Source organism: Fukomys damarensis, unplaced genomic scaffold (assembly GCF_012274545.1).
Source record: "Fukomys damarensis isolate Sample0158 unplaced genomic scaffold, DMR_v1.0_HiC HiC_scaffold_35, whole genome shotgun sequence".
In the NCBI taxonomy this organism is placed as follows: domain Eukaryota; kingdom Metazoa; phylum Chordata; class Mammalia; order Rodentia; family Bathyergidae; genus Fukomys; species Fukomys damarensis.
This window is the reverse complement of record NW_022900947.1, coordinates 28,803,273-28,817,074: the sequence shown is the minus strand read 5'-3', so window position 1 is coordinate 28,817,074 and position 13,802 is coordinate 28,803,273. Positions and strand designations below refer to the sequence as shown.

General features: G+C 39.2%; 1 protein-coding gene across 1 annotated transcript in view; it reads left to right on the top strand.

Moving 5' to 3' along the window:
• Rell1 (RELT like 1) overlaps positions 1–3,880 on the top strand; it is a 49,549-nt gene extending 45,669 nt beyond the window's left edge. The window contains exons 5-7 of the mRNA XM_033758904.1: positions 1,006–1,239; positions 3,442–3,580; positions 3,724–3,880. Coding sequence (XP_033614795.1) covers positions 1,006–1,239; positions 3,442–3,577 — 370 coding nt within the window. The 3' untranslated portion in view covers positions 3,578–3,580; positions 3,724–3,880. The remainder of the gene's footprint in view (positions 1–1,005; positions 1,240–3,441; positions 3,581–3,723) is intronic.
• The last annotated feature ends 9,922 nt before the right edge of the window (positions 3,881–13,802 follow it).

Below are 13,802 nucleotides of genomic sequence, written 5' to 3'. Positions count from 1 at the left end.
TGATCAGTAACACTGTGGTTCTAGCAATGCAACCTTCTAGGTTTGGATCTCTGATCCACACTTCTTTGCAAGTTACTTAGCTTCTCTAAGCTTCAGTGCTGTCATTTTTATATCTACCATTTGTGGTTCTGAGTATCAAAGCCAGGGCTTCACACATTGTAAGCTAGCCCTTTACCACTGAGCTATATTTCCCACCAGTCCTCCTTTATTTTTTCCTTTTGAGATAGGAAACTATCTCCTGAACTCACTAGGTAGCACAGGCTGGCCTCAAACTTGTCACAATACTCTTGTCTCAGCCTATGGGTGCTGGGGTTATAGGCATATGACACCACACCCAAACCATCTTCCTTCTTGAAGTAAGGAAATTGTTAATGCTTGCATCATAAGGTTTTATAAAGATTAATTGAATTAACAAAGTTCTTGGAATGCTAAGTGTTATTTTCTTATTACTGTTATCTATCAACACTGTCAACGTCTGTTTTGAGCATCACTTTTGATACTTGACCTGAAGCTTTCTTCCTTTGATGCAAAGGTCAGATTGGATTTAATATTCTTATTATAAAGCATCTGATAATTCCATTGGAATTTAAGGTTTTCTGTCTCCCAGAAATGTTTGGAGGATCATGCTGCTGAGAGCTCTAGGCAGACACTTGGCTGTGTGTGTGAGCAGCTAGTATGACTGCATGAGAAGGAAGATACATGCTTTGGAAAGAAAACTCATACTCCAAAGTCAAACGCTGCATCATCATTAGAAGTGGTGGTTTATTTCTAGCCAATTAATTGAATTTGAGAAGTGGTAAATTACATTATGATTGTTTGAAACGAGCTGTCCCTGAGAGATCCTGAGAGCTGAGTGCCTTTGTTTAAGATCAGTCTACAGAGACCATGTGTACAATTTTTTTCCAATTTTAATCCTGCTTCTTATATTACAGGGAGAGATGTTTGGCAGCAATTTCTTTCATGAAACCAGTGCTGACTTTTCCTTTCCTCTTCTTCCCACCATAGCCCCTTGACTCCTACCACCCCTGGGAGCCCTGTGAGTCCTGGGCCCTTGTCACCAGGAGCCACACCAGGGAAGCATATCTGTGGCCACCATCTGCACACTGTGGGCGGAGCTGTGGAACGAGATGTGTGTCAGAGGTGCAGGCACAAGCGATGGCACTTCATAAAACCCACCAGCAAGTCCAGAGAGGCTCGGCCACGACGCCAAGGGGAAGTCACAGTCCTCTCTGTGGGCAGGTAGGGCCTTTCAGATTCTCCTGGTTTGCATGTGTTGCTATGTGTTAAATTTGGAGTATATGCTCCTAAGCCTGGCTCAGGTTAGACCTGTAGGCTTTTGGATGTTTTCTGATCTGGATATTTTTGTTAACAGGAGTCTCCTAAAAGGCAGCTATTGCTAGGTCAGGAGATGTATTAATTAAGGGAAATGATTGATTACCTGTAGCAGAACTGAGAACCACAACTACATACAATGTAGACTGTTTCACTTATGGATATGAAAGCAAGGAGCAGTGTGTGGCTGGCTCATCACCTTCTTCCAGTCCCAGGCCCCTTCGACCCATGGCTGTGCCCGGTTTGCGAGTAGAAGGGAGTTTGTGAGAATTATGTATCAAGGGTTTCTAGCGAGATAGTCCAGGGAGTGGCTCATACTACTGTGGCTCATAATCCACTCTTAGAATGAAGCACTTGGTCACACCTGACTGATAGGCAGCCATGTTGTCATGTGCCGGGCAGAAGAGACAAGAGGAAATCTGGCACTCTACAATCTCTGCCACATCAGGTCCCTTGCAAACTGTTCTGACGACTTGCTTCAGTTTACCTCCATCGTGTCCTGGGCATCTCAGTCCTAAAGTACTATTTCCTTGTGAAAGAAGACCCTGCTATTCAAGGCTCATATAAACCTGACATGAAGCATTTTTGCAGTTCCTATATTTGAGTTCTGAGGCTCTTGCAGGAAGCTCATTGTAAGGCCATGTTTGGAGAGGCAGTTGGATCTCCTGTGCTGGTAACAGGGTGAGCACTGAGAAAAAGCTGTTACCAAAGCACCTTCTTTTTCTTGGAAAAACTTCTGTCCAGAGGAACCTGACTCATTGCAGTCACCTCTTTTGAATCCTCCCATCACTGCTTACAAATGTAACTGAGGCTCTGGGCCTTAGTTTCTTCCTGCCGAAGGTGAGGATGACAGTCCATTCACCTCATAGGATTGCTGTGAAGACTCAATGAAATGACTCAGGTACAGGTTTGAGAACTCCTTGGGACACTTACGCACCTAGGAAATATCAGCCATTTTTGTTATTATCCTTATTTTAATTTATTTGGGTTTCATCATTTTGTTGCATAAGCCACAAGAAAACTGAGGGCTGTTTGCCACCTGCAGCTAAATGGGACAACTCATGACCACAGTGTTTTAGTAAGAGGCGCAGTCCTGGGAATTTATGAATACAGATGAATGAGAACCTGTAGCTGTTTGGACAAAGCACATTTTGTTTGCTTTAAAAAAATCTGCTGAAATTTTCAACCTAGATTCAACATGGCTTCTCAAATGCCCCAAATCCAGCTCTCTTTCTGGGATATTGGGCCCTGTGAGCATTTAATGATTTTAGGCTGTTTTTCAGCATGTGTTGCTCAAGAGTCTTCTAGTTGGACAGTAGGTCTGTGTATCCGACTTTTCCCCTGCTTGTTTGCTTCCTCCTCCTCACAGTTGGTGATCTCATTTGGAACAAAGAAGGATAATTTTATTTTATGTCATTTGAAAGGAAATTAATACCAGAACTGCAAAGACATACTATTGAAAGACTAAAGGGATAATATTCTAGGAAATTACTCAACTTTTAATGAAAATCTCTTCCTTCACTTCTTTAATTTTTTCCTTAATCTTTAATGAAAAGTTTATCTTTATAAAACAGAAACCCCTTCCCCTACCACCAGCTAGTACTGAAAGAGCGCATTTCTGTGTGTTGGTGTGTGTGTGCGTGTGTGTGCATGCATGTTTGCACCAAGTTAAATGATCTGATAGGATTGAATTTTGTGAGGTTGCTACCTAGTTCCTATTTGGCTTATGGCTGTCTATTTTATTAACTGGTTATCTTTTTCTGTGGGCTTCTATGGTTAAAGAAACGTTTGTTAAAACCCATGCCATTGTTAGAAACCACAGTGCCAAGGCTATTTAATATTTGAATGCCTGTATTTTCTAATGCACTTTCATACTCTGCAAAATACCAGTGTAGTCTGTGATGTAGCTGAGTCCCAACAGCTGGGCGGATAGGCAGGGCACAGGGGAATCGCTGGTCAGAAATGTCACTTTTGTTGAATATGTTTTCCATTCCTGTCTTAACTTTTGGCTGGGTTTGTTAGGGGTCCTATAGATAAATACTTTTTAATGCACTCAGTTGTTCTTTAGTGAAAAAGCAAAGCCATCACATCACCTCTTTGCTTCCTCAGATTTAGAGTCACAAAAGTGGAACACAAGCCAAACCAGAAGGATCGGAGAAGCTTGATGTCTGTTAGCGGGAATGAAAGTGTCAATGGGGAGGTGCCTGTGACACCTGTGAAGAGAGATCGAAGTGGTACGGAGTAGCAGGTGAGCTGGAGCTTTGGCAGCTGTGGAGTGTGGTGGTGCGTGGTGGGGAGGGTGTGCCAGTCTGTGCCACAGGGGAATGACGTTGGGAAGGGAATGGGAGAGCTTTTCTGGGAGGCTGAGGGGACTGAGTGGCTGCACGTTAGCTCTCCCACAGAGACAACAGATTCTGCCTTCAGGGTTTGGCTTGCATGATCTTGAGCCTGGAGGGCACAAATGGTACAGCAGCATGGAATGCTGGGGACTGGACTGAGCTAGAAACCACAAGGCAGGAAGTGTCTTCTTATAAAAAAAAAAAAAAAAGGTAAAAACCCATACTTAAAAAGTGAAATCGCAGATTAATAAATGTTGGCAGCTTACTAATTTTCAATAAAAAAACCTTTCAGGCTGAATAAGAAGTATCCTTGTCATTATTGTAGGTAAAGAGTGATTTGAAAGACTGGAGCAAGTGAACCAATGCTTTTTTCTTTGGTTTGGAAACCAGTTTTCTTTGATGTGTGACATCAAAGAAAATATCCTCAATAGGAACACTACCCTGAGATACCTTTTGTAGGAATATTACTCTTTGCACCAAATATTTTGGAGCACTTAAAAACAAAACAAATGGTTCTTGGTTAGGGAAATTTAATTTTGAATATACTGCTTTAACAAACAGATGCAAAATACTTATGATAAACTTGATACTGGTTTAGCTTTCATCTTACTCATTCCTTTCTGTTTCAGATCGAGTAGCATTGATTCTTTTTATGCTTAGTCTATGTAAAAGTGCAAGTGAGTAGACCTGTTCTCAAAGTTCCAGGGGGCACTATTTGGTCCTAAAAATGACAGAGGAGTTTATTTGAACAAAGGTAGAAAAGATTCGGGGGGAGGGACGGTCAGGCCTGGCCTTGAAGGCATGAGAAAATAGCCTGAGCTATTGAAGGCATGAGAAAAGTTGAACCTGAGCCCTCTAGTCAATGTGGCAGGTTTAATATCATTTTGCTGGGGACTTGGGCAAGATATGCCAGCTTGTTATGCCTCCCTAGAAAATGCAAAGAATGCCACCTTGAGGGTGGCTATGAGATGTTGGTAGCGTGATGGGGATTCAGGGGCTGGCAGTGGGAATCCTCCCTCAGTGTCTGTGCTCTGGTTGCGGTGTTAATTCCTTTGTTCGGGGGAGGAGATATGTGGTGCATTGGTGAAAATTTCTGTAATGATTGGCCAGACTGATGGGGGTTAAAGATGCTCTAGAAGCAAACTGGAAGGAGTTGCTCCTGAAGTCTCCTACATCCTGTGTGTGCCAGTTTTTACAGGCCTACTTTGAGGAGATGTGGCCCTTTCTCCTAGCTGAGGAGGCACATAGGGGCTTTCTGTAAAGAGCAGAAGCAATGTAGACCAGTGTGTCTTAGGGCTCTGAGCCAGTTCCTGGTTACCTTGCAAGGAAATCCAAGAGGAAAAGACAGAGGATGATGAAGTGATCAATATAAGCAGCTCCTGTTAAATTAGTATTCTAGTCTTCTAGACTTTGTGCTGGTGTACATCTCTGATGTCACCATTATAAACATTTCTAATGGGTTGATGTGATCATCCATTATTTACAGAGGAGACTGATACATCGAAAGGGTAAGGTACATATTGAAGATCATATAACTGGACAGAGGAGCCAGGATTTGACCCAGAGCCTCTAACTCCAAGATCGAACACAGCAGCCTTTCCTTCGACCTGCAGTGCTGATTAAGTGGTAGCCCTGGTGATATAAAAGTCTTGGTTTAATATGGTAGCCTCTTCTCATCTGTGACTACTTACATTTAATTAAAAATTTCACTCAGTACTAGTCATATCCAAGTATTTAGTAGCCGCAAATGGCCAGAAGGTACCCTATTGGATATAAATTATTTCTATTTCCATGGGAAGTTTTATGAAGCAGAGAAAACAGTACCTTAGATGTTAGAATTGGACTGCTGGCTGATCATGATAAATTAGAAAAGTGTCCCTGTTAAAGTCAGGGAGGGCTTGGCTGGGAAGAGCAGTGTCTTCTCCAGTCTAAGGTAAGAAAGGCCCACCAGGTTAGCTGCCAGGAAAGTGTGGGTGACAACAAACGTGTGGGATGGATTCATTATCTCCTCAGGGAGTTGAGAGGTGGAGCAGGTTGCTTGTGTAAGAACCTGGTTCAATCCAGCAGGAACTACAAGGTGATTGATCCTTTTTCACGTTTTCCTGGTTAGAGCTTGGCAAAGAATGGGAAAGGTGTGAGGAATTAGGATTGCTTCCCTGGCTCTTTGGTCTGAATTCTGTCTGACTACAGGAATTTGATATAATCATCTCAAGTCCCAACCACATGTAACTGGTTTACAATTTGCTGTTGTCTGCAAAGCACACTGTCATTCAGCAGGATTATAGAAAAGAGGATTAGAGAGCTTCACTATTTGGAAATTTTACTTAGGTGCCTTTACCCCTTGTTCTCCTAGAATGTGAAATAAAGGTATTAGGTACATTTGTGTAAGGCAGGTGCCAGTGTTATGCCTGGGATACAGGTGATGACCTGTAGAGGGTATTCAGACTCTGTTGTGCTGTCCGTATTGGCAATGGACACTCTGGTTCTGGAAAGGGATGTTCTCAAAGCTTCCAGCTTGCTGTAATTTTGAAATTAGAAATAAATAATTTTATTATGGAAAAGCAGAGAGAATTATAGGAATGTCCACGATCCAAGAAATAAATTAATTATAATACAGCTTTTTATTTAATCATACATCAGCAAAAGGTGGGTGCTAATTAGTACTTCATTTTGTAGATTTAAGCACAGAGTTTAAGCATCTTATTTAAAGTTATCAGCAATAAAGTGATGATTTTAGAGTCAAAGCCAGGCAGCCTAGTATCATAGGACTCATTCATTTAAGTCAAGGACAAGCAGGTCCCAGCTCAGGTGGGAACCTCCTGAGGTAACTCCAGGTGATTCTTCCCATAGGGCATGGACTCAGAGAAAGAAGTAGTCCATTAAGTTTTTCCTGCTAGTTTACATATATGCCCCAAACAAGGAAGAGTTTATCTAAAAAAAAAAAGTATGTCTGGGATATTTAATGTGGCTTGAATTTTCAGCTGGGGCAGCGTGAAATATTTCCGTCTGGCCCAAAATCTGTGATTGTGGACTGAATCGGATTTGTCCTAGAATGTAGCTGATAAAGTAGTAAAGGGGTAGTATGTGTCTTTTATACATTTGAGTATGGTCTTGATAGTTGTATTTTTTTCTTGAAAGGTATTTTTAAGTTTGGATTTTAGTTAAGTTGTTTTACTGCAGGTCCACATATTTAAATGCAAATGCAGGTCCACTCATGGTTTCTTTCCTTCCCTCCCTGTGTCCCTTTTGCTTTTCCTCCTTTCTTTCATTGTTTTAGCAGAAAGTAAAAGTGGTGTAGTCAGTCCTCTGCATTCATAAGTTACACAACTGTGAATTCAAAATACATTTTTAACAATGTGTCTGTCCTGAACATGTGCACTTTTTTGTCCTTTTCATTATTTGCTAAACAATACAGTATAACAGCTGCTTACATGGTATTTATATTGCTTTTGCTATTTAGAGTAATCTAGAAATGACTTAAAGTTCATGGGAAGATAGATATATGTAGGTTTTATAGAAATACTCTGCCATTTTATGTAATGGCCTTGAGCTTTCACAGATTTTCATATCTTTGGGGGTTCTGAGAGCCAATTTGCCTTGGATGCTGAGGGATGAATAATTTAAGTAATTTGTCAAGGAGATGGGGAAGTTCTGTCTCCCTCTCTTTCCTTTGCTGTTTTAAAAACAAAATGTGTTATTTGTCCTCACCTCCCCCTTATTCTCACCTTACTTCTTTGGCTCTGAGTCTTTTTTTTTCTTCTTGTGGTTAAATGTAACTTACACTCTGACTGATTTATTTTGGCAATGGAGTTAAAATGGTTTCTTTTTTTTCCCCCCACAGAAAATGTGTTTTGATTTCTTCTTAGAAGAATAAGCTTTTGTTCTTCAAAGTTAAATAAATCGAATTGCTTTCAGTCTCCAAATGCCACTGCCTTGTCTTCATTGTCACTGGTCTCTTGCTTTTTAAAAATGGTACTGCACTAAGCATTCTGATTGAACATTTCTGAACTGTGTGGTCCTTTTTCCACTTTTCATTGTATTTTCTTTTCTTTTTTGTACCAGGGATCGAACTCTGGTCCTTGTGCTTGTGAGGCAGGCAGTGGAACCACTGAGCTATATCCCTGACCTTTTTTCATTGTATTTTACTGAGAACACTGCTTTGGGAAATTCACATGATGATATTTCAAATGTTTTCACTTTCAATATTTAATTTTTTAGTCCATTTTAAATGGATTATTTGCGGTTTTTAGCTATTCAGTTGAGCTCCTTCTAAATTCTGAATATTAACCACTTGTCAGATATATGTTTTGCAGATATTTTCTCTTGTTTTATAAATTGTCTTTTCATTCTATTTCCTTTGTTGTACAAAGGTATTTTAGTTTGATGTGATCTCATTCAACTGGTTTCGCCTTCATTGCCTATACTTTAGATGTGATATTTAGAATAATCCATACCCACACCAATGTCTGGAAGATTTCTCCCTGCTTTCTTATAGTACTTTTACAGTTAATTTTTTATTAAAAACATCAGTGGACATTTCTGTTTATATGTTCTTATTATTGACTTATTAATTTTTTAGTAAATGTTTTTTACTTTAGTAAAGTACCTAGGTTTAATATTAACTGTGCCACTTAAGTACCAATAATTTTAGGCAATTTGCTTACTCTTTTCAGCCTGATTTCTCTCCTTTTTAAGATGGGATTGTTGCCAGACATGATAAGTTTAGTTTTTAAATTGATTCTTGGCATAGAGTTAATATTTACTGAATGTTCACTGCCATCAGAAGTTTTCATGGCATGGCTGGGTGGTCTTATTTATTGAGCCATTTCTTAAGCATCAGCTTTTGGCACCATGAAGCTCTTTTTAATTCTTAAGAATATAAGAGCTTTGGATTCTCAGGACATCTCAGAAATAGGTAGTATTGGCCAAATCCCTTTGGTACGTGGCTCACTTGTTTGTGTTAAGGAAACCTTGGACATAACTGCTTCCCTCTTACAAGAGGTACAGTCAAAATTAGGAAAACGGTGATGGAAAATTTTACTGACTTCACTTCTTTTCATCTTAAAGATCAGAAGAGGGGGTAGATGCAAACGTAATACAGACTGAAGGTTTCTGTACCTCACCCTGCCTGCTCTGCGGGTGTGCTGCTGTGGAATAAGTCTGCTTCTTGTCAAGACTGTTTTGTGGCTCATGTTTCCCCCTGAGCATCCACAGCTGATCACAAGTGGTATTTCTAGACCTTAAACCATCCTTGTTCCTCCTCTGCATAGAAGAGGCCCTCTTTCCTGTTTTAGTCATGTAGGCTTTTGGGGGTTATCTCCTGAGTTTGCAACAATTTTCAGGTCTCTGAATTGATTTTCATCTTTTAATTCTCCAGGGAAGGAGGTTATGGTACAGAAATGCCAGATATGTATAGTTTACCTTTTTCTTCCTGAGTCATAGTTTAATTTTTTCCAGGGAAAATACAGGTATGGGGGGTACTGTGGATTGAAACCAGGGCCTTTGCACTGAGGTACATCCTTAATACCCATTTTAAATTTTTTTATTTTGAGACATGGTCTTGCTAAGTTGCTAAATTGTTCATGCTGGGCTGAAACAGGACTTTTCCTTCTTTAGCATCTTAGAGTGCTGGGATTACAGGTGTGTGTCACAACCCCTAATTAGAAAATATATGGTTTTAAAAAAAATCTCTTTTTAAAGTAGATTTTTAAATTATGTTGTCCAGGCTGACCCTGAGCTTATAGGTCCAAGTGATCCTCCTGCTTCAACTTCCCAAGTTACTGAGACCCCATTGGCAGGTTCCAATCTCCTGCTGGGTGCTGTGTTACAAGGCGCAAAGAAGAAGTGCGATAGAACTATAAGATGCAATGCAAAATCACAATATGGGCATAAGATGGGACAAAACCATGATCAACCAATATGATTACAAGTACAGCCATCCAGACAGTATTGATTAAATGGAGATCAAATGGGGAAGCTAGTCACTTAGCAAGCCTACATAGATTTCCTGGAAGGAATGGGCCAGCTAAAGATGTTTTGGTCCCCAGTTAAGGTGATTGATGTCTATTTAGAATATCAATTGTTGCTATTCATCCCTAGGGAAAGTATGTGGGTATAGTAGTTTTTCTCTTTTTAATATTAACTTTTGTGAATGTGCCTGAATTATTTTCTATGCTGAGAGTGTAGCCCTGCTCAACTGTCATAAAATTCTCTAACTCAGCTGTCTGCAATGTTTCCCCCTCTGAAGAAGTATCCCTAACTGCAGTTAGGGAACAAAGGCCATAGTTTCCATCAAGCTGAGAAGGGTCAGTGTGAGGAAGACCACAGTCAGGGGCCCTTTTCTGTGAGCTAATCCAATGGGCCTCAGACAGAAGTTATGCTGTAGTTTAGCAGGTATGAACTTTCTTTACAAGGTCGATCTGGTGGATCCTGGTAAAAGGAGTCTAGTGCATTTGTTGTTGGTTCCATCTGTATGATTGCCAGGAATTTGGAAGCCTCTAGGCAACATTAAATAATTTTTTAAAGAAATTAGAGCAAGTATATCCTCAAAGCATGAGTCACTGAATGGAGAGGTAGGGTGGGGGAAGAACCATGTTTAGAAACTATTTTTAAGGGACTAGAATAGTGATTGTAACCAGTTGGCTCTTAGACCCCTTTATTAATGGAGGTTGTCTATAAGTGTGATATTTTGTTATAAGTCTTTCTAATTTTAGGTGTAAGAAGGTATAGAGACAATTTGAAGGACTATTTTAGCTAAGAAATTTGGAAACTTTTGTGGAGCTCCTGTAGATTTTACAGTATTTTTTTTCTTTTTAATAACTTATAACAGTGTTTAGCTATTGGTATTGCTGGAAACTGCCAGAGGGGCCAGCAGTTGAAGCCCCCTTTTATATCTAGTTTTATTACTGTGGCTTTGATTTAATATATTTAATTATATTTTTCTACTTTATGTTTAAAACTAAGTTAAAGTGAGACCTGTGTCAATCAGGTTAACTTCTTGCTGTCTGTAAAGGTCAATTAAGCCTCCTCAGTTATTACTTTGGAACCATGCATAGAGCCTCTTAGCTCTTCTGTCAGTGTCAGCCATCAGGATGGGTCACAGCCTTTCTTAACCATGTTGCTTTCAGTGAGAGCATGGGAGACTTTTCCTTCTTGGTAACCTACCTTTGGCACACTGTACATTTGTTGATTTCGTCCGCTGGCGTTCAGCAGTCTCCCTGTTTGGGAGGTTGGATAACTCATTAAAGATGTAGGATCCTGTAGAAAAGATTCCCTTATGTCCTGGGTCCTCACTGACCTTGGAGGGCCAAGGCCAAAATAGTGGCTGTCTTCTTAGCCCAGTTACCTTTCTAGTTTTGGTCTTGAAACTTTAGTTGTTGAACACCCAGAAGAGAAGCTCAGTAACATAGCATTTTAGTGGGAGCAATGAGCTTAACTGTTGTAATTTTACCTGTATATCAAAAACTTTGAAATATAATGTATAATTAGAGGACTGTTATTTCTTGTTAACCATGGTTGTTTTAGTAGTTCAATCCCTGTAGAATGTTAACAAGCAGCAGTTATATAATTTTATACATGAAGCTTAAGATCAAAAGCCACACATAGTATTGTAGCATGACAATTATGATATTATCTTTGTAACACACTTAAATGTCAGAATAGCATTTTAGTCAAACACTTCCATCTGATCACAAGATACTAAGCAACACAAAGAAAACTTTCACCTAATGTGTTATCCTTTAATAAGATGCCATCTAAAGAGAATGTACTAGCCTATAAATGTGCCTTAGAAGTTTATAATGTCTAGCCTCTTAACTTTTAGTGTGTGTCATTGTTTGGACTCTAAGTATAGTGACACATATAACATATGAAAACTATTATTTAACTGGTGATCTCATGCTGGCTTGACATGTACCTCTTATCATAAGTAGCTGGAGTGCAAGAGAAAGGCAGATACCTGAGTAAAAAAAACCCTAAACAATATCTTAGAAAATATCTTAGCAATAATGTGTATCACAGTTATATGAATCCCTTCGTCCCTTAATTAATTTTGTACCAAGAGCATCTTTTAATGAAACCTTATTGTTTTTCCCAGAAAACTTAGCCTTTTCATAATGATCAGTATAAACATATCACAATAATATGTTTAGCAATGTTTATTGGGATATATTTCCCATAAGGCCATTGAAATTATTGGGGTCCCCTTTGTGAACAAAGTTCTGGAGAAGTATTTTCAGGTAGCTGCTCTCTTATTCACCAAGGGGAGTCCTGTCTAGCAGTTTTCCTAAACCTATTTAATTATCTTTTTTTTTTCCTCATTGAGTTTATTGGTACATTTTAGGCATACAATACAGTTACATTCATCATTGGGATCTTGTACCTTTATATGACAGATCTTGGTTCTCATTTTTTCCCCTGTCCCTGCCCTCCCTTCACCTCCTCCCTTTACAAACACTTCATTTCCATTTTTTCATTTTCTCATATCTTTTTCTTTTCCTTTAGTAGCTTTCCCCTACCCTTCTCACTTTCCCTACGTAGGAAGAAAGGGGCTATTTAATTATCTTCAACAAATTTTTAGGTGACCTATGGGAACTAGATCATAATAATTAACATTATTTTTGACCAATGAATGATTCCTGAGTTATTACACACAGACAACAATATGTACTGTATTTGTAAAACCCCAGTCTTGACATCATTTTGATCAGCTGGTAACCTGGGGGAAAGCATGTCTTTAATTCTAATGACATTTGTTTATAAGCCAACTTGTTACAGGCAAACATCTTTTAAAAAAATCCAAAAGGGCAAAAAGAAGAAAAACTTTTTGTGATCCAACAAAACAGCTGTATATACTATAACAAACTGAACGGAGAAACATGTAAGACAACTTGTTTATAAACCAGAGTGTACTCAGATGTATTTTGCCAAGTTGAATTATAATAACCCTTTTTAGGTTATTTTTTTAGGTTTTTTAAGTAGTCAGAACTTTTGTAGGTCAATTAACAGAGATCTCTTTAAGAATCAGAAGGAATAAAAAATCTTTTACCCTGTGAAAGCAAAGGCAGTTTTTAAGATGGGCCTTAGTTTGTCAGATTGGAATATCAAGCTACACAGGCTTTTTATAGTTGCTTTGATAGCCATAGTTGTTGGATAGTTGCAGCTGATAGCCAGAACTGCTGCTTGATAGCCACATGTAAGTGTTTCCTCTAAAGGAGTGGACTGTTAAAAGGGAATTTTAACTACTTCTAGGGGTGAGTACATAGACTAGGTTTGGGTGTACAAAGAAACTTGGTGGTACTTGTTGCAGCTAAGTATGTATTTTACACAATAGGGAAAGACGGCCTGTCAGGGTTCTAATCTGTCCTGTTATAGATGTTGATCTATGACAGTTTTTCTCATTTTGTCAGAAACCCTTGGATCATACTTAGCTAAAGGCCCTTCTTAGAGCCTCAGGTAACGTATCTATGATAATAGTACCTGTCCTGGCAGGGTGACTTGGGGAGAAATCCTGACAACAGGGGCAGTCTTCTGGGGACCGGGTTGTGCCTCTTGACACTTGTTTTTGTTTAAAACTGAAGTTAAACTCATAAGGTTTCCTAGGAGTGTCTCATTGTATAAACTTTTCTGTATTATAAAAATTAGTCTGTCCTGTGCTATAAAAGCCAATCAGTATCATTTTTTAGGGGGGAGGGAACTAAGAAGAGTTAATTTTTAGTTCTCCCTAAGGGCTGAAAGGCAGGTAACTTGGACTAAACTTTTATCTATATTTATTTATTTATCTTTTTAGAACTTCAGCATTAAATCTAGACCAGGTCTTTGAATGTGGAGCAGAGATAAGTGAAGGTCAGCTCTAATCTGGACGGTTCTCAAGGAGGGAAACTTACCATTCTGGAAGCTTGGTCCTGAAGTCCTGAAGCCACAAAGGAGAGAGTTGCCTTGGACCAAACACTGTTGAAAACTGTGTTATTATTATTGTTTTTAGGGGCAGGACAGTGGAGAAAGGACAGAAGAGTGACTCTTTAAGTATGGCACAAGAACTAAATTCTATCTCAGGTGTATAAAGGCAGTTAAGATCAAGAGCTTTTTCTAGAGTCGATCTCAAATCTTTAGAATATATATATATATATATAT